Consider the following 22148-nt stretch of genomic DNA (forward strand, 5'->3'; position numbering starts at 1 on the left):
TTTTTTTTATCTTTACACCTCAAAGACAAAATTGTTTTCACTCTGTATACCTCTTCACAAACAATGTTGACACATGTAATCCTTTACTGAATCATAAGTGTGTGGCAAAGCTGCTCTCATTCATTAATGTTAACTCTGCTGACATACATCTCTCTAAAGTGATGACAGAGACACAGCTTTCTTTCAATCAAGAATAATATTTTCAGACTACTTGAAAATGTTATAAATAATATTCCACTTACCTGTTTCAGAAAAAGTAATTTTACTGCATGTTTACACTCAGGGATTTCAGTAAATCATAGTTTTAAAAGTATAGATGATCCTCATATAACCCAGCATCTTCTGAGTGTATTACAGCTCGCTGCCAGACAGATGTAAAGCACATAATTGTGGGATGTTTTCAATTAAATAAAAAGAATATTCCTAAAACATATTACTGTATTTTTCTTTTCCATATCACTGGTTGTTGTGACCCCTGACTTAGAGTGATGTTATGCTAAGATAAACCACCCAGCACCCTGTCTGTTGTCCTTTCACACACACTTCACCATGTCAAGTGTTTCCAGATAGATGCCTCAGGCTCCAGAGATAAAGCCTTGGAGTTTGATGGTGAGGGATACCCAAAAAGGTCAGAACAGATAACTGTGCCACTGTGGCCAAACTGAGAGTGTGTTGATAGGACTTGTTGTGTCAGCTGTGAGTGTAACATCTGACATACTGGCCCAACTTGTAAGATTTTTAAATTTGATCGAAGTTACATCCGTGATTGTGAGGGAGCCCTTACTTTGGAGACCATCTGTTTATGTGAAAAAAAATAAGAAATTAGATGTTGGCATCCTGGACGGTACAAACATATTTTCACATAAGAGCTGAAGACTGACACTGGCTTTCACGTCTTTTTTAAAATAATGTTTTTATTTAGTATTCTTATATTTTGACCCACTTGACTACTTGGTCTGTTTGTGCGAAATGAAAGAATGGTTAAAAATGGTTAACCCATTGTCAATAAAATGAAAAGCTCCTGGCAGGAAAGTGCATAATGAAAAATGTAATAAACAATATGCATAAGTAATACAGTATATAATGTGTAATAACAATAATTAATTCCTTTATGAATTATTACAACTATACTAAGAAGCCAACAACAATAATGATCACTGTAAAGTTATTTCCTTTATGCCAGCTCCTATATGTGAATGTTTTGAAATAACAAAATGTACAGTATGTCTATAAGTTGCCAATGTGGCCAGATCTTTCTTGTAAAAGAGATGACATAATTCAATAAACTTCCTGGTTACATGAGATTACACAAATAACTGAAACACATTAAATGTTGCTTACACATTAATAATACAAATTATATAACCTGCCCTACAATAATCACCTATAACATTCTGAAAGGGCCTTTCAGCATTATGAGGACTTTGCTAGATAGCTAGATAGATAGATTGAAGGGAGTCAGTGAGCAGGTGTCCATCAACAATAGTCAAAGAAAGCTGAGTATAATAGTGATGCATACAAGGAGGCATGAGTAGGCTATATACAGATAAGCTTGTATGACCTAAAAGATAAGCAAGCAAACAAACATAATTGTGTGTGTTTGTTTGTGTGTGTGTGTGTGTGTGTGTGTGTGAGTTGTAAAGCCAAGTCCACGTTGAGCAGTAAAAAAGCAGACCTCGTGGTTAGTGTAGTAAAGTTGTTTACGTTCCATTACTCCACTTCCTGTCATGTGATACGGGGCGTCGACGTCACAGTGACGGACGGGCACGAAGCCCTGCATGTTGCAGAGTTTGAAGTCTAAACTAACTAACTATTTAACTATAGCAATAAACATGGAAAAGAGCGATAACTGGGGCAGTTTTACCTGACCGACGACCCCAAGAGGTTCATTAACATTTACCTGTAAGAAAATCCCCGCGAAGCAAAGACGGGCGGTCACTGTGGTGAGTGAAAATGAATCTTTATTGTTAAACTCAAAAACTGTGATATCACGGCAGATGCTCTCAGAGAGGCAGCCGATGTCTTAAGTATGTACGTGTTTCCCAATAAAAAGAAAGTTAGAAAACTAGAGGACTGACAGTTTGCTAGAGGGATAAGACTGACTTTTCACTATGGGAGTCTTGTACTATTGCTATAGAATACATAAAGGGACATACAGCGTGTCTGTGGGACTATCAGGGATTTTAGACGGATATGATCGTAATTAATGTATACATTCATGAGTGTGTTTGTATTGCTTAACTGCATGTTTTCTTTAATATTCCCATGATATTCCTGTAAAAACATGAAATATTTCTATAAACGTTTATAGGCTTTAGTATTTATGTATCACTTTAATATTCTTACATGGAGTTGCCCTGTTGTAATATTTGTATGATATCCTCAGTGTTTATCATAAGATCCGTGCAGCACATATTTAATTGTAGTAGTTTCCAGTCACACATTTGTGCTGTATTGTTCTGTCATGTAAGCAGGACCGTGTCTGTTGAACTTGTGGAATAATTCAGCTTCATGAGCAAACCAACATGGAATGTATTTCCCCAAAATATTTATGCATTCCCTCCTCCTGACTTTATCTCCTTCCTTCCTCCATATCTGCTTCCCTCATTTTGACTCTATAACCCTCCTACACACACACACACACACACACACACACACACACACACACACACACACACACACACACACACACACACACACACACAGCTTCTGCTAAAACCTTAATTTAATCCATCCATCATTTTGTTCTGACTCTTTGTCTCTCACAGAAACACACATTTTCAGAATGGGAAAGTAAGAAAATATGTAATTAAATTCATATTTCACATACTACTATTTGTCTCTACATTTGTGTTTATTCCCGTTGATCCTCTGTTGGGATCATTTTTTATCCTTCTTTAAGTTATATGTTTTATTGATCCAATGTGCCTTGTTCAAAAGAGAGATTCAGGTTGTTTTAGTTAGCCTGAGGATTCAAACAGCAACATGGGGAAAATAAGAGGAAAGAAGAGTCTGATTGGGTTGTTACAAATGTCTTAAATCAGGACAATGTTGTTCGTAATTCTTGTTTCTAAATGAATGAGCATTGAGAACTATATAAAGATTATATAGACAAACATTTTGTCTGAATTGCACCTCTCCCGTTCAAGAGGTCAGGGATCCTTGCATTTTGAGGTTTCGGAGGATATGTCAGACCCGTTTTGTGTGATTCTTCAAGTTATGCAGTCAGATTGTATAAGAATGACTGTTTTTCACTGCGCCTGTTGTGCTTACCTTCACACTCACAGTGCAGTTATGTAACTCTGCACAGAGCCTCCTCAGCGTTAAAGTTGTTATTTCAGACCTGTTCAGACATGGTGAACTTTGGGAATCCTTCAGTGTCATCAATTTAATACATTTCACAGAAAAGCAGGCAGGCTGTCCTCTCTGTGCCCTGTAGATGGCGTGCTGCTCCAGCACTGAGCCACCTCCTCCTGCTCTTATCATCCATCACCATCTGAGGCTATTTTATCTGCAAACATTTGCAGAGCTGATGCCTAAATCTACTTTGGTCTGTGTGCATGAGTCACTCGTAATTTACCAGAGAAATAACATTTGTCTAGATGCTTCCTCAGAAAACCAACCCTGGGCTTTTATGACTGAAATTAAGACTTTTTTCCGGTTTGACATTTGTCACAGCAGAAGATTTCTTTCTGTTTAGAGTTTTAACTATTTAAAAATGTTGGTCTGAGGCTTTATGCTGTACAGTTGCAGAAAGAATATCATTTGTTAAAGCTGTGTTGAGTTGCTGGTTTGAAACTCAAGAACAGAGGGATGAGAGATTCCCTTTGAGAAATGAGTCTGCTGCTGAGTAGAAACACACCTATGCAGATTATGACAATGACTCGCTCACGTCCCTCAGGGATTATTGTCCCTATGCACTGTATCCTCTGTTTGCCTGATTGAGTAACAGTAAGTCACTCTGTTTGAGCTGGAAACCGACATGTGGGTTTAGCTAACCTCCTTCCTGTGTAACGAGGGCGTGAAATACAAAGATATTTGGCCACAGTTGAGGTCAGACATCTCTCTCTCTGTAGTCTCACAACAAGTTAAAGTTGAATTTAATATGCAGTGTTATTTTTCATGGAGTTCTTTTGGTAGACAACAACACCATTTACATCAAACCAATGTTTATTTTTCCCATGCACCATTATACAGGTACAATGTGTTATGCCACATTGCCATGCTCCAAGACGCAATATACATTATTTCCAACATTTAAAAACACGTTATATCTTGTTTGTCTAATTATAATAAAATGTGATCTCATGTTGTCGTTCTGTTATTTGTTAGATGCTGCTATTCAACCCAGTTTTGGCTAGGTCTTACTTATATAGGAGGTTTTAATCTCTTTGACTTCCTTGTTAAATAAAGGTTATATTATGGGGAGTTATGTATCAGATTATATGTTGGCCAGTCTCTTTCTGAAGTCTCTGGCAAGAAAACTGTTTCTTCAATATCCTATTAAAAAAAGTGATTGTAGAGGTAAGACATATCTATAATAATGATATCAATATTTCGTAGAGGTGTGTGGGCTGGGGGTGAAGGTTTTGAATCACATTTGTCCTCAGTGGATATCTCGTATCGTAGCGAAGCTCTGGAAAGTTGTTTAAAGTCTTTGCGGTCCTTATCAACCTAAATCTTGACAAACCTATCTGATGTGCGTCACTACGACAATGACGGCATCACGAGACGCCTTGGGTGTTCACTTTATGATGGTTGGTTGTAGAATTTATGACAAGGAGACCGCTTTTAAGATAGTTAATCATTGCAGAATCTGCTGTGTCAGGACACACACTGTGAACTTTTGAACATTTCCAGTACAAGATGTTATGAGATGTTTAGTCAAGAAGACTTAAGTAATGCAGCTCCCGTTTAATAAAAGCACTAATTAGGAGATTTATTTGTATCTGAGAGCTTGGCAATTAGGCCATTAAATAGACGTTATAAGTTGTCATTGCAGTGGTTTTGGGGGCAGAGGGTTTCTAGCTCCACTAAAAAAGACAGAAGAATGGTTCTGGAATATATATATATATATATATATATATATATATATATATATATATATACAGCGCCCGGGGAGGAGTGTGTGGGTCTGGGGACTTGCTCAATTGCGGGAGGCGAACCGTCGCCTTTCCAGGTACCAGTGCACACTCCGTAGGTAGTTGTTGTCACACCACCCTCCAAAACTGTGGATTTCCTTACTGATGTGGTTGTTGGAGTGAGTGGTGTCAATGATAACTGTGTTGTGAGTACTTGATGTACAGCACCTCAGGATCTGAGCTCATGCAGTCATCTATGTATAGGGTGAACAGGAGTGGTGAGATGGATCTGGTTCTGTTGGAGCCGTATTGGCCGTTGAATTTGATTGTCTGGTGTCAGCCGGGGAGGATGAGTAGTATGAGGTGGGAGTTGACATTCATCTGAAGAAGTTTATGTCCCATTAGGCTGCATGGTGTTAAGTACACTTGAGAAATCCACAAAAAAACATTCAGATAAAGATTTGGGCTTCTCCAGTGTGTGTGTGGGTGTGTTTGTGTTCACTTCACAACTGTATAGTAGGAAATGCTTCAGCTTTTATTAATACCGTTAACCAATGCTCTGTTCTATTCAAGTGTCCCAGTAATCCGTCACACTGTGACGCATGCACAATAGCAGGACACTGAAACTAAAGCAGCTGAATGGATTTAGCCATCATTCATTTTATTATGTACACATGTGTTTTTCCTACTGTGACATGTCAAATTGTTTTCTGAGGAAAGAGTATATAAAAGATTTTTTTTTGCCAAAACAACAAATAGGGACAGATAGATGTGTCTGACAAAATCGCAAATATTTTCAAAAATGGACCAAAAACCTGGATCTGCACCTGAACATATTTCTTTGTTCCTTTGTCCTGAATTTCCACATTTCATTGAATTCTGCTTACAAGAATCTGATATTGTGCGAATAGCGAACAGAAAATGAACTCATCATTTCCTGGAGGTAAGAATGCGCTGGCAAAGTCAGCAAGTAAAGTTCTGAAGCAAATTGCGTTTTTTCCTTTGTTAAATATACATTACATTTTGGATTTACTGTCACATCAATCAAGTATCATTTCCTCATTTGTGCAATCACAAAACTGTGAAGATGTCATAGAAGAGTCTCTATGATTAATAAGCTGTTGTGACCCAGAAGCAGTGTATTTGTTCCATACTGCTTCTGTACTTCCCCATCACTTTCATGTATAGGTTTGTGCAAGTAAACACCACATCCTAATGTTTAATGGGTAATTCCACATTTCAAATAAGAAAAAGCTTCAATGTGCAGACTGGGATCTGTTTCCAGAATGTAAACAGCAGGTCCTGTTTACTGTTGGCTTTGGTGAACAGCACAGGCTGCTTTTCCATAGAGACATGCATGTTTTCTTAAAGCAACAGTAGGAGATTGATGAGCAGCAAAGACATCTTTGCTTCTCAGGGCTTCTTCGTGGTGTAAGGAAACATCTATAACACCTATAACCCCAGATAAATCGGATAAAGGTAATGTCATTCTAATAACACCTGTTAATCAGGATTTGGTTTAGTTTACAGCCCTCATATCAATCAGAGTTCAATAAAATGACAGCCTCATTGACGTAAATGACACACCTTTCAGTATAACATAACACCATAAAGTACAGTCTCCAAAAAGTTTCCAGTTGATTAATGATTTATCCGACTGTCAAAGTGAATCTGCAACTATTTTGAGAATCAATTAATTGTTTTCTAAAAGCAAAAATGACAAAAATGTGCAAGTTTCAGCTTCTTAAATGTGAAGTTTTTAGGGTTTTCTTTCTCATTCAGATAGTAAACTGATTATTATTTGGTTCGGACTGTGGGAAATTATAAAGGACATTTTCCACTATTTTTATTTGAATTTTATAGCGATTTTATAGCGATTTAATTGAATAATTGATCAAATTATCTGAAAATGAATGAATAATGAAAATAATCATTAGCTGCAGCACTAATGTTGAGAAGTGAGGCTGGAATCACAGACCTGTGTTTAATGGGCTCAACTATGTAAAAGCATGATTGGTCTTCACATTAAAAGACACTTGAAGGAAGCCCACAGCCTTTGTGTACAATTTTCTTTCACAATGAATGTCTGATAACTTGATATCGTTGACAGTTTGGGATACTGAACATGAATAAAACATTTCAATGTTGTGTTTTATGATGTTTGTACAAAAATAAAACTGAACAGGAGAGTGAATGGACATGTTGACTAACAGCAGGAATAACAACAGGCTCCTACACAAATCTCTGGTTCAGCTCCTCGTGCGTCCGTGTGTGGTGGTGAACATGAGTAGGGCCGTTGCCAGGATTTTTTGAAGCACTAAGGTCATAAATCCAAGTCCCTCTTTCCCCAGAAATTTAGGGTGGAAATTTGTTTTCGGCTCATCAAACACATGAAAAATCAACATGAAAAGCAAACAAGCAGTTACTGAAACACATCCTAGAACGTTTATTCTTCAATCTACAGTTTAGGTGACTGTACCAGGCAGGATCTTATTCTACTTTATGTTTATATTTAACTTATTCCTGCATTTTACTTGCACCATTAAGTCTTTATGGTCTTTTTAATTTTTTTTATGTTTTAAGTATAATGTATTGTTGGAGGACTTTTCGTTGCCAACAACTACCCTGTAGCTTTTGTGCATATGACAATAGAGGCCTTTGAATTTTTGTTTTTATCTTTGAAGGTGAAATAAGCACTCAACAATAGCTTTGTACACTCGTTCTAAAATCTGCTGACTGACGCCGAGGCCACTTAGTTTCCTGAGGAGATAAAGTCGCTGCTGTAAGCATCTGTTGAAAATGTAGTCTGTATTTTGAGAGAAGCTCATCTTAATGGTTTATTGAGCCTAAAATGAGAAGTAGAATTGACTCAAGCCTCAACCCAATGAAGGAATACTTAATCCTTCAGTTCATCTGAAAAAGTCACAGATGAGCTTTGGAGGATATATATCAGTGAATATATTGTGGAATATAAACACCACTCCGTTCCTCAGTGTCCTTAATGGTAAATCACGGGCCTGAATTTATTCTGAACCACTTTGTACTGATCTCAGGATAAGAAATACTATATCAATGCTGTCAATTTACCGTCTTATGATTTGCTCTCCCTCTTATGAATGTCTCGTAATGATATTTGGCCTTGAACACATTTTGTCCCTGCTCTCAATTTTTTTTCTTCTCCTTATTGTGTTAAACGTTGTTTACCGCTGCCTCTTGTGGGCTGAGCGCTCTGTGTGCGTGACTTGATAACAGATCCGTTCATTAAAGTAATAAAAGTGCTTTGTCGTGCACTTTTCTGCCGTGACAGAACAACTTTTTAGCCCCTGTGATGCCTCTGGCATGCTCATAGATCCACACGCCATCACTGAGCACATGGTAATAACAGGTCAGTGTGGATGAGTCATATGAATAATTTATAGATGAGAATCCTCATTAATGTGCCATTTTTAAAGGACACTTACATTTGTATAGTCTTTATATTAGAAACATACATTCTTACTTCCCATACTTTTATATTTTGTGTAATTCACGAGTGCTAACTAAAGTTAAGTTTTAAAGGGATTCTGGTTTGGGCAGTGATGGATGATTAATTTGCCGGTGAGCAACAACAGAAGGTTTCTTTTCATTTTGTCATTTTCTATTAGTATACGTCTTAAAGATCGACTTGTAGTAATGTCTAAACTAGATTGCAAGGAGTGATGAATGTTATTTTAAAACCTCCTCTCTGTTGATTTTCTTTCTGTTTCAGCTCCTGTCTTGCTGCTGCAACAAATAACCAGCATCAATGTCTCGGCTCGAGGTAAATAGGGTTCATGGCCTCCCATCTTGCGCACACACACACACACACACACACACACACACACACACACACACACACACACACAAAATCAAATACACATGCTGTCTGCTTGTTTACCTTGCAAAGCTTGGCTCGCAGTGAAAAACAAAACTGGAAAAGAGAAAGCTGCATATTTAAAAGGAATGTGGACACAGCTTCCGTGTCAGTGGCGTATTATCGGAGCTGCAGGGCAAATTCAACCACTCATTTTCAACTTATATTTATTTTTTCATGTGGAATTATGTATTTCCAAGAAACTTATGAGCACATCTCTGGTAAACGCAAGATTTAAAATGGTGTTTTTGCATAATAGTTTTACAGATCTGTCGATAAGTCGTCAAAATCGTATTAGTAGACTATATACCAGCTTTCATAAAAATATCCTGCCTGCAGAGTTAATCATAGTACACACAAGCCTACAGAGAGAGGTAGGGGGCTGGTTGGAGACTGGCTCTATTTATGGAGCGACTCTAATCATACTTTTTGTATCCCCGGGGGTTATTTTACACACAGGTGAATATTTTCAGCTTTGCATTAGTGAAACAGAATTTTTCTGGCTGTCTGTTCTCATACGCTTAAAAATACACATCACTTGCACAGTAGGAAGGTTTATCCAGCGCCGCTCCTCTCACCATTTGGAGGAATTAATATTAATTTTCCCAATTAGTAAAACGCTTTGATTGCTCTCATGAAGGATCGACAAAATGCTCTTCATCTCTGATTACATCCTGAGAGAGAGAGAGAGAGAGAGAGAGAGAGAGAGAGAGAGAGAGAGACTGTCTGTTGTCAGCCTTTGCCAGGTCTTGCCTCTGGTAAGGGAGACACGATCAGCCAATCAGAGCACGAGAAAATGGAATAGAGTGTATAGATAAGTGCATATATGCCGTGCTACACTGAGCATGCAGGCTTGAGCTATTGAGCTATAAAATGCCGTTCACTTTCACCCTTTGTGTTCTGTTTGTCAAAAAATCCATAATCCAACCCAAATGAAAAGGCTTAATTATGACAGCAGTTTTCTGTGTTCATCTACAAGACAACGAGGAGGATTGGTTGAAGATTTCCAGAGCCAAATCACAAGGATCTGTTTAGTGACACAAGAGCTTTGATTAACAGTGAAGGGCAAATGCCATATTTACACAACAGGCTCATCAACTGATTTGCAAAAATGAGAGCAAGAGACGGAGAGATGTGTTCAACAGAGAGAAAATAAACCAAATTGTTTTAATGGAGAGAAAATGAAGAGACTTGCTAGAAAAGCTGAAACTAAACCAAAACTTTATTTGCAGATTGTAGACCTTCTGTTGAATTGTTGCACTTTTATTGCACATATCATAATACTCTATTTAAAAAGTCAAACTGTCCCAGCTCAGACACATGTTACTTAAAGCTCTTGGTATGCTAGTTTAAAAGGTATACAAAATATATATTTAATATGTGTGTTGTGAAGTACCAGTGTATTAACAGTATATAGTATCAGTATAACAACGGTGACATCACTGTCGGGTGTGATTACAGGTGCAATCAAGCACGTTCTGACCATCGAGGTTCACATGTTGGAGGTTTGAAGTTCGTCCAGACTGTGATAAGAACTCGTCACCTGCAACTCTTTGTGTAACCAGTTTGAGGCTTTATCTTCTTTTACCACTCTTTACTTGCAATGTAAAATGCAGAGCACAACATTCTATCAATGCTTTGCCGTTTAAAAGGCTTTTCTGTGAAGCAACTGCAGCAAATGTTGAGTAAACATTATCAGCAGTTACATTATTTGCATCATAAGCACAGAAATTCTAGTGTACATCAGGAATTACCAGATTGATTTAATTTGTTAGTACAGTTGTACATACAGGATATTAATAAGACTACATGGATCAGTCTAAAGCCATGCTGGCAGCACTGTGAGGCCGACTTAAGCGCAGCAGTGTTTGCTAATGTCAGCATGCTAACATGCTCAAGATTTAAGCAGTTTAAAGGAATAATTCACCTCCAAAATGATAATTCGTATATATCAATTACTCTCCCCTTGTTACCTTGAATTCGTGAATAAAACTTTGTTTTTGTCACCTGCCAATACAGACTCCTATATCCCTATTTACTTCGATTCATCAAGACTTTTCTTTGTTTTTTGATTCTTCATTCACCATGGGGGCATGCAAAGAAAAACAAGTATTCCTCTATTGTTTGAGTAATGACTTTGCTGTTGTATCAATGTTATTGTTACACGACACTTTCATCTGTACTGAGCCGTAATGAACCACTACTCGACTTGAGTGATGACGCAGAAAGGGTTTGGGTTTTGATTCCCACTGTGTGCTGTCACGCTGTGCTGAAAATACGACACTCGGGAGAGTGTGAGTCATACAGTAAGTGTTGAAACACTCATGATTAATGGAGAAGTGTGGCGAAATCCCATCAGCTCCTTGGTTTTTTAGAGGCAGAGCATCTACTGTTCTTTCTGATCACACACCAGCCTTACTGCCTCCATCTCATTCTCACTTCCTGTGTGTGACATGGCAGGGGATCAGCCAGTTGATAAGACAACCAGCTACTTCCTCTCTGTTGCTGTATGGGTAGAGAAAACAAAGTGTCATTCAGCTAAAAACATAAAAACATGTTGAAGCAAACCAGAAAGGTGCTGCTGTAAATAAAGTTATATTGTGCTGTTGTCAGGTGAAAATGTCACACCTGCAAAATGTCAACGTTTGAGGGAAAATATCAGATTAGTGCTTGAAAAAAAACAGCAAAGTGTTGCAATAAAAAAGAGAAAACTGATCCAGTAGTGATGGTATTACTCCCTTTGTTTTGATGTTAGTGAGTCAGAAAAAATAACCTAAACTGATAGAAGTTTTCGGCGCCACAGAAACCAGTTTAGTATGAAAGAGAAAATTATTTATTATTATTATTATTATTATTATTATTATTAGAGAGTCGACAAAACCAGCAGTGTGTTAACATGCACCTTAGTAACCGGGTTAAGGTCTGATACTCCAGAAAGCGTTTTAAATGTCATTCTAACAAGAGACCTGGTTTCTTTATCGGGTTAGAGGATTAGAGAAACCTGATTTCAACAGCTTGATCCCTTTTGAATGTTTCCTTGTGACCGTGTAAAGAGCCTAAGACTTCAGACAGGGAGAATAGAGTTGTGCTGATTGGCTTGTGAACATTATAACATAATTTCATAATCCAATCAGATTCAAACTGAAACTAACACAAAGAAGGTTCTAGGAATCTAAAAAACTAAATGTTACCCTCCTGAATACTTGAGTTGTTTGTTAAAGTCAGCTACATTTTTGTTATGAGGAACAGCTGTGTCCAGCTCTCTACACAAGCACACAAAGAAAAGGAAGTAATCATTTCAAAATGAGATTGTGGTAGAAGAGAAATGTCATTACTGACTGGTTGCATGTTTACGATGGTTTGCATAACCTGGTTTCTCTGAGTGACCTGGTTGTTTTGAGTGCATGTCAACGTACTGCAGTGCAGGCAGTGAATTCTCTATTATGAGCACGTTCTTGTCCATATAGGCTTGAAAGTTTTGAAACAGCTTCTGACAAAATATTCCCAACTCATGGTCCACTTAAAAATCCTGCCGAACTGGGGTGTGTGTGTGTGCTTGTACTTGTATGTAAGAGAGGAATGTGTGTGTGTGTGTTACTGTTATTTTATATAATAATTATAATACATTTAATTTATACAGCGCTTTTCCAGTTACACAATGACGCTTTACAATAGACAAACATTTTGTACAAGCATACAAACAGACATACGTACAAAATCTGTGTGTGTGTGTGTGTGCGTGTGCGTGAGCGTGTGCGATGAATTCAACATCCACTCCCCCCCCCCTCCCCCCCGCCTTCAAGTGTGGCCGTTCGGATCAGGTAGAAACACTTATACTTATACTTATACTATATTTACAACAAGGTCAGACAGCAGGTAGTATAAACTACTTTTTCTCAAGCACACTACAACCTTTTGATGCATTAACTCCAAGTTTGTGCAGCTTTATATCCAATACACACTTTAAATTCCTCTCTTTGTACTGACTTGTAGAAAAGAACCAAAGTGAAAACCAAATCTTTCAAAAGTCTTCAGATCTAGTGGAAAAAGTTGTATCGATATCCAATAGCAGCAGAGACACACACTGTCTCAGATGAAAGGTGTGTATTGACGGTTGCAGACATGCCTGTCGATGAAATGTTTGGTTTTTGGTGCTTGATGGCACCAAGCAGTTAGACATGCTGTTGCACCTTCTAGGATGGTGAATCAATATCCAATATCTCTCTCTGAACACCTCTCACCAGGTGACTACTGCTAACGCTGCTGAAGCACAAATGACAAACAAACAGAGAATCTGAGCGGCCGTGGCCAATATGAGCATGGATCTTTGGGGCTCCCTCAATGTCATTTGACACTTTTTAATGAGGAGAAGTCGTCTTAGTTATCTACTTTTCACACAAACAAACACACAGACAGAATATATCACTAGATTTGCTATTCTGTGGTTTGACATCCAGACAAAGCTGCTGTCTTTCTGCTTGTCGTCTTTCTCTGCTGCGATCTGCAATTACAATGCATCAACGGATATTAAATGGATTTGCACGGAGAACATGCAAAAAAGGGTCCAATTTAACGGTCAGGGAAGAAGACAAACAAAGTACTTGCTTATTGTCAGATGTGTTTGTGCTATGCCCACAGGGCAGATCAGGCAGATGCCAACGTTTGTGGTCTAATATGTGTAAATTGATTCACTAAATTATTTGTTGAATTATTTCAAATTGAGACGGCAAAATCATTTCAGACATCAGTTTGTTATGAAAGACCTCTTACGATTCTTATTTGGGCTACTAAATCATATATATACATAATATGTTCATGCATTCACAGTAATGTTATGCAAATATATGTTAATTGTAACTGATTAGATGATATTTCAACATTTATGTGGAACATTAAAGTCTCATCTCTAATGTTTCATTAATGGAGTTCAAAGTCATTTGTGTTATTGTTCACTTGATTGAAGCACACAATATACTTTCTGGGTACATTTTGCATCCATACTATATGAAAGACATCTATGGTATAGTATGTTGTAAAATGTACACTTCACATACATCGTGTAAGGTTGGTCAAGTGGCGAAAGACCAGAAAAGACTTAAAGCCTTTGCGCACATTTAAAACTAAATACAACCTCAAGTTATGTCAATCAGGTTTATAGACCAACTGGGAAGTTTCCTTACGTCATAAAGTTTTCTGAACAAGTTTTCTGAACAAGTTCAATTTTCTGCATTTCTTTTGTGTGTGTGTTTCTTTTTACATCATTTGTTTAGTCATTTTTACAAAGACTAGTCCTAGTAGACAAACTGCAGCCGCCAATGACCATTAAGTTGAATACATGTCTCAAAAAAACATTATGAACATTATAACCTTTATGCAGGCATGATTTATTGCAAGACTCTTGTATTATTATTATTATTATTATTATTTGTTTGGTATATTTTTAATATTCTGCCACCTGAGTTTATGTTCCTAATTTGTCGAAGCTATATAATGTCTATACTCATACCCTTTCTCTCGGGGTGCAGCTTCGTCGGGACTCTATGCCTGGGTTGCATCAGGCGGTGCGGCGGCCGCTGGTGCTGCCTCCTCTGTGGAGGAGACACTCCTGCCATGGGTCGTCTGCAACACAAGTTCTGCCTCTGGACCGACTGGAAGTGCTGTACAGACGAGCTCTGGCCAGTCATGATGAGCACCGGTCAGTCTCACACACATACACTTCTTTCTTTCTATTAATTAATTAAGCCGATTAAAAGCCGTTATTGCTGCATTGCTGTGTTCTTTCATATTGCAGGTTGGTATATATACTGCACGCATTATGGAGATTAAGCGCTCTTGCTGTTGGTTCTAATGCTTTTATTATACTGGTGGCTGCTGGTACCACTTCTACATTGTAGAAGCTGCCTGTTGATGTTCATGCAGCATATTTTCCTCTGGAAAGGATGGATATTTTTTTGTTGTTGTAATTATCTTGGAAGTTGTTGTTCTGATGTGTTTTGGCTTTGATTTGACACTGACACTGATGGCCTCTAATGTAATGCTCATCCACACACCCACTTATTGAATACTTATTGCCTATGGGAGCAACTTTGCCCAAAGAGCCGGGATCAAATTAGTGGACAACCAAGCAAAGTAAAATGCAAGCAAAAATGATTTGGTTGAAAAGCCTTGAAAATCCAGTAATTACACCTGTTTCTGACTACAGAAGCCCTCTTTCTCTTTCTTCCTTCCTTCCTTTTGCTCTCCATTCCTCTCTCTAAGGTCAGTTTATAATGACAGCCCTCTTTACAGAATGCCTGGTAATTGCACCGACAGGAATAGTCCTGTCACTGAAAGGTTGTGTGTGTGTGTGTGTGTGTGTGTGTGTGTGTGTGTGTGTGTGTGTGTGTGTGTGTGTGTGTGTGTGTGTGTGTGTGATATTACGCTATCTGTTCTTTCTCTCTGAGCATTACATAATAATGATATGTTAGAGTGAAAACTCTTTTTGGATAAAGTGCTTGTTAGCAAATGCTACAGCCCATATTTTTTCCTTCAGGCTGATGAACACAAGGCTTAGTGACAACACATGTTGCTTTCCTGTCATGCTAAATCAAAATGTATTAGAATTTATGGCAAGAAGCCAAATCGTCCACCAAGTAAAGAAAGTACTGTAGGCCAGCGGTCTCCAACCTTTTATGCGGCACGGGCCGGTTTCATGTAAGAAAATATCTTCACGGACCGGCCTTCAAAAGGGGAGAGGGGGATAAATATGACGGAATAAAATGATACGGCCAGCATAAAAACTAATATAAAGTGAATAAAAAACTCACCATTACGCTGAATTAGTGGGAGTCCTGAGCTTGTATATACATTCTTCACCAATAGTAAAAGGTTTCTTCTCTTAGCGACACGGTTAGTCACTAAGTATGACGCTCTCAGTGCACTCGCATGTGTTGATGTGGTGCCATCAGTAATTGTTTATGTCCTTCTTGTTCATGTTTCTTTCTTTCAAAATCTCCAAGGGCTTGTCTTTTAACGCCGGGTGCCGGCGAAGCCGTTATGAAGGCTTCATTGCCTCATGTGCGAGCCTGTATATTCTGCAGAGCGGCGCATGAGAATCACCTGTAGCGATAAACACGTATTTTAAGTAGGACTCCTGATATTGACCCTCATTGGGTCTTTTCCCTTTTCCAAAAAAGCTCTTTAAAAACGTTTGTTTTCCACTCATTGTTGCATGTGGGTTTAATTTTTTTTTAAGTAAAGTATCACTTGACTGAGACGAGCGTCTTGACCTGTGTCAAAAGACACAGACGCACAGACAGATGTATCCGGTGATTTTTCAAAAATAAAACCTCTTTCAAAATAAAATATTTTTCTGTGCGGCCCGGTACCAAATGACCCGGCGGTTGGGGACCACTGCTGTAGCCTACCTTCTAAATTAAAAGTACTTTAGCCTTTTAAAACCAGCTGTACTGGATATGTAAATACCTAATGATGACCAAATGTTTCCAAAATCAAAATGGCCTAGATTAAAATGTTCAATTATCAGCCTCTAATGGTCACACAAAGATCACATGGTGCCACTATCTGAAATCAATTTGAATCATCTCTACAAAGGAGCCTGCTTTTAGAAATTCCACAGAGAAGCAGCAAATCCTTACATTTAAGAAACGAAAACAAGCAAATATATAACATTTTCCCTTGATAACAGACTTTCTATATCTAGATTATCATACATGTTACCCTTTATTGTATGACAGTTGACTAATTGACTCATGTTTCACCAAAACATATTTGCTGTTGTACCAGAGAAGAGAACATACAGATTGCAGGTGAAATACTGTGTGTAGGCTCAATGTTTTGTTTCTGCTGAATACTGACGATTGGCAGTTTGAAGGGAAACCGATGGAAAGAGTAAGAAAACAACTGACTCAGAAAAACAGAGAAGAAGATTAAGAAGGAGCGAAAGAGACGGCGAGACTATAACATGAGCGATAAACAGAGAGAGTAGAAGAGAGAGAGAGTTGGTATTGACTGAGAGGCTGAGAGTCGTTTCAGCACTCCGGCTCGTGGACAGCAGCCCACCACAATGCCGCGCGCGCAGCTCTGTGTCTTTTAACGGCTTCCTCCTCAAACTCGCAGACAGCCCGTTTCTCAACGCTTTTCTTCATTAGAAACTCGGTACAGAAAACCAACTTAAGTATAAAATGGAGTGTACGGCGCTGAGCAGAGAAGGTGCAGGGCTCGCAAAGCCGCCCAAACATCTGTGGCGGCAACCCAGGACCCACATACGGATCAAACAGCGCTTCAACTCGGACAACGAGCGCTACCTGTGCCGCAACCGGACCCTGGAGAAGCTGAGACCCGGGCTTAAGAAACCCCGCATGTCCTGGCCCTCCCCGCTGAAACGGTAACCCCTTTCCCCTCTCAAGTGTCTAAACTCACCACTAATTAAATCGGCTTAATTGTTTACTTAAGTTAAGTTAGCTTTCTGAAGATGAAGATAGCTGTATGGAGAAAATACGTCCAACTAACTGATCAACTGGAGCAGTGATTGATGCCCGACAGTTGTTGATGAATTAGCTAGTTGGAACTCACCATGACTGCTCCCCTTTTATTTTTCTATCGTTATTTTTCTATTGTGACATGTTGAATAGAAAGAACAATGATTAATTTGATCATTTAGAAGCATAGAAACATAACATAGCTGTGGCAAAGTCTCACAGGACAGACGAGCTATAGCTACTTAATAATTATGATTGATTACAAAGCTACTTAATGTCCACCAATCCCCACACATAAAACTGTATAAATTACCACCAAACATCTCTAATCTACGACCTCCATATATACCCTGTTGAGGTGACGTTAACGTCCAGGACTTTTATTTATTTAGCCCAATATTACTACTTACAAATTTGTCTCAGTAGGTTTTTTTACAGAATGTCAAGATGTTATTATTTTATTAGTAACAAGACATAGCCAGGGTCATAAATCAATATCTGCCTCATCTGAGTTGCTTTCGACCAAAACCTCTTAACCCAGCTGATATAAATAGATGATGAATGTCAGTAAATCGTGAGTCAAGTTTCTTTAAAAGCTTTCATTAACACTTGCCAGAAAAATCCTAAAATACATATTGTTCTGCCCTGCAGTTGGTTCTCTTGATATGCAACAAATTAAATATTTCATTACGTGTTTGTTCTCTAGTTGAATGGAGCACAATAGGAAGAATAAAAAGGAACTCCTTGTTCTCAACAGTGTCTTACCATGTCAACCTTCATGTTCCCAATACTTCCGAGTCAGAGCCAAACTGTTGACATCGTCACATCTAGGCTTTCTGTATTCTTTATCTGCCTGTGCTGCTGCATGTCACCGTTATGTTGAATGTCTTAATTAAAGACATACTTTTTTAAATGCATCCAACAGTAATTATAGATGCATTGTTCATCTTCTTTATGCATTGCCTTATTTGTTATCTGTGAAAATGTTAAGATGTTTACTACAATTTGTAACAGAGCCTGTCTTCACAGTCAGTTGCCCACTCTCTATTTAGTCCTTATAGGGGACATTGCATAGCAATGAAATGGTGGTGGCAGTTGAGGAAACTGTTGTGGAGGAAATTGCACCCATATACGTGCATACTTGTGGATGTTTCATTACTAGATGTGTCAACATGGCAGAAGGCTTCATGAGTGATCAGGTTTACGTGACTTCTTATGCTGTTGCTGACCTGTTATGTGGGTATAGGAACACAGACACTGCCATTATTGGGGTTTTTGATATTGCACACTTGACATCTAGCAAAAAAATTCTGCAAGCATTCAATTGCAGAATAAATAGTTCTCTTGATTATTGGAATTAATCAGCATTCCCAGCATGTAACACAATCTGGCTGTAATTGTAACCGTGATCCTGGATGGTGTTTAAATGGAAGTCCATGAAATATCACTGGGATTAAGTGGCTGTCTGCTGCAGAAGCGTCCTACCTGTTCTTCAGGCTTGGCCTTGTGTGTTCTCTGTGCTCTTTGAGGGATGATGGAGGAGATGTGATTGATGAGTTAGCTAACACTTAACTAGTCTGTAAACTTCATCAGTCATGCTGACAGAGGGCTCTGACTTTCTCTGCTTCAGTGTGTTATTCCTTACTCGATTGTATCTGATAACTGCCAGGAAAAAGATTGATGGTGGGTGTTTTGTTTTTGTATTATTTTGCAAAAAAGCAAAAAGCCTTGCTTTTGCTTTTAAGGGATATAAAAATAAAAGGAAAAGAGAAAGAAATAGAGAAAAGGAGAAAGCAATAACATGTTTAATTTATTTCAGTGACATAAGTCTTGGTTAAAAGTACATCTTATTCACATTCTATGGGACATTGTTATCTCGTATTCTGGTTAGAGAATTATTGCCATAGTAGTTTTAACTCTGATTCTTTCCAAAACCTGACAAGATTTTAGGGAAACACTGCCCATCCTACGTTGCATCGTCACCTTTATGTATCCTGTAGTACAGTATGTTAGCGGCAAACACTAGCCCTCCACATTTGGACAATTGGTGTCTGTGTTTTTTCTAGAAATAAATAGAAAATAATGCAAAAGACAATAAAACATCCTTGTGATTGGATGAGTTGAACAGGCATGACAACCGCTTGCAGATCAGCTCCGCTCCCCATACACCGCTTACTGTCAACAAGCAATGCTCGTCTCACCTCAGACGCTTTTCACACACCAGCTGAAGTGCTGTTTTTGTCCCCGCTGAGAAGATAATAACAAAGGAAATTGTTCCACTTTAGGTTTTTTTTTTGTCTCGAGACCAGTGATGCGGTGACTGTGCACAGTACAGTATTTGTTTGTTGTATTGAGGAACTTAAGATGGGACTGCATTATGTTTTACACTTGACAGCATTTAGAGTAACACTGGGAACCTTCACTTCCTCTTGTAATTTATAACAGGTAGTAATAACCTCGTCTGGCTTTTCTATTCCTTGCTTGGATCAGCAAGTGGTAGTTTATTTCCATTTAGATGGTCTTTACAAGTGGATTTTTTTTGTCCAATGTGTGTTTACCTTATTCCTCTGCAACTGAGAGAGAGAGAGAGAGAGAGAGAGAGAGAGAGAGAGAGAGAGAGAGAGAGAGAGAGAGAGAGAGAGAGAGAGAGAGAGAGAGAGAGAGAGAGAGAGAGAGAGAGAGAGAGAGAGAGAGAGAGAGAGGAGAGAGAGAGAGAGAGAGAGAGAGAGAGAGAGAGAGAGAGAGAGAGAGAGAGAGAGAGAGAGAGAGAGAGAATGCAGTTATGTGGTATGCACATCACCAGGGTGCACTTTGTCATGCACAAAGCATTCTTTATTACTTTAAATGCGAGTGTATATTGCTTCAGGGCAGATGTTGAGTAGCTCTGCCTTAGGGCCACAATCTCACCCAGAAGTGAAAGTAAAGATAAGTCAATAAAAAAATCTACATAAAAAAAAAGATTCTTATCTGACTGCATCCATGTCGATTTGATATGTACTAGACCTCAGATTTCATGAATGAAATGCATAATGCAGTATGACAACCCCTCCACCCCTATTAATCTTTGCTAAAACCATTGTAAGATAGATGAATACAGACACACTGACAGGTAAAGTGAGAATCCGTCAGTGATATGATGTGTGTGTGTGGAGGTGTGTGTTTTTGTAACTGTGTGAAAACAAATTATAAATATAAATACAAATAGATGGTCAGAGTTCACAGACATGAGCCAACATTGAATGATGCAGCGGAAATGCAAACAAATTGAGCTGTAGGTAGGAGTAAGAGCAATGAGTCAGCCATCTTTATAGCCAACAACAACACTGCTTTTATTCTTCACTGAATACATCTTTATCCCAGCATGCCTCTGGCTGTGTGTCATCCCAGATGACTCAGATCAGTTTTAAATAAACTTCCTCATTACAGGTGGGATGTAAATGTATCTAAGACATGAATGGTTATAAAGCCTCCTCTGTATCTAAATGTCCTTATCATTATAAGGATTAAATTATTTCCAAAAAAATTGCCAAATTGTTGACATTTACTTCAACCTTTTTGAAAATTTGGGGTTCAGTACCTTGCCCGACATGCTGAGTGCAGAGGCTGGGGATCGAAAAACCGACCGGTGGACGACCACTCTACCTCCTGAGCCACAGCCTCCCCATTACCATTTACCATCCATAACAATTGAATGTACTCAGTATAACTGTGGAGATTGTTGCTATTTCTATTTTCTATAATATAAAAATGTTTATCTTCGGCTTTTAGAGAATTGTCTGTGATGAATGTGATTCGTCACTCTAGTTAATTGACTCCTGTTGTTTTTTGGCTTCTTTTCACATCTTTCCACTACCTTTTTATTAATGCAAAAATGTTTAGGTTTTTGCTCTGAATTGTTTCCCTATCCGTATCGAGCTAATTGAGACAGGTATGGTATCTGTATGTTATGTATGTGTGACTCGGGTCTTGCTGACAGGCTCCGATGTCACAGAATGAGCTGGCAAAGCCAACAGGGCAGATACACACAACAAAGTAATTAGGCTGAAGGCTGCTCTCCAGAATGAATGATCAAATAGAGATTCATTGTCATGCTCAAGGACATTACTGGTGATAGAGGCATGTCATATCTTAAAGAAATGATCTGGTGGCGTTTGTGCTGCAGGATGTTCTCATGCTGTTACGTCTGCAGTGTGGTCATGTATTCTAAGTGGCTGCACTCCCAGGCCGAGAGTCGTGAGAAAGGAAAGTGTGATCTGGACCAATGGTCAACTTGAAACAGGAACGGCCTGCTTCGAAAGCCCTTTTTACGCTGGGATGGTGAAAAATTACACCCGTTGCTATGGAGCCCATCTGTTTTCCACGGATAATCGCATAAAGGTTATCAGAGGGGGGGGGGGCAGCTATTAAGAGAGAACATCTGAATTTTATCTAATAAATCTCATGTTAATCTCAACGCACACATGCAGTGGGCAGTTTTCTGAGGGGGATTAGTGAAAGGAAATGTATTATTGTTAAATGCACTGGGTACACTGCAGGAGGTGATTTTCCAGTGAAAATAAAGGCTGCTTATGGATTCTGTCTATTTAGTTCCCATGTGTATATAACCCTCAGATAACTGCCATGGTGTTGTGAATCAGTGAAACAATTTATAAAAAGAAAGTATACCATTGGAATATTTTAGGTTGGAACTAGTTG

At 38.6% G+C, this 22148-nt stretch overlaps 1 protein-coding gene across 2 annotated transcripts in view; it reads left to right on the forward strand.

Moving 5' to 3' along the window:
* The first annotated feature begins 1769 nt into the window (after positions 1 to 1769).
* pde4cb (phosphodiesterase 4C, cAMP-specific b) overlaps positions 1770 to 22148 on the forward strand; it is an 84571-nt gene continuing 64192 nt past the window's right edge. The window contains exons 1-3 of one of the 2 annotated variants that reach the window (XM_029430087.1): positions 1770 to 1943; positions 8830 to 8880; positions 14499 to 14668. In XM_029430087.1, coding sequence (XP_029285947.1) covers positions 8866 to 8880; positions 14499 to 14668 — 185 coding nt within the window. In that variant the 5' untranslated portion in view covers positions 1770 to 1943; positions 8830 to 8865. Of the gene's footprint in view, positions 1944 to 8829; positions 8881 to 14498; positions 14669 to 17106; positions 17360 to 22148 lie in introns of those variants that run through there. The other variant, XM_029430088.1, reaches the window with a different exon arrangement.

The sequence above is a fragment of the Cottoperca gobio genome, chromosome 4 (genome assembly GCF_900634415.1).
Source record: "Cottoperca gobio chromosome 4, fCotGob3.1, whole genome shotgun sequence".
In the NCBI taxonomy this organism is placed as follows: Eukaryota; Metazoa; Chordata; class Actinopteri; order Perciformes; family Bovichtidae; genus Cottoperca; species Cottoperca gobio.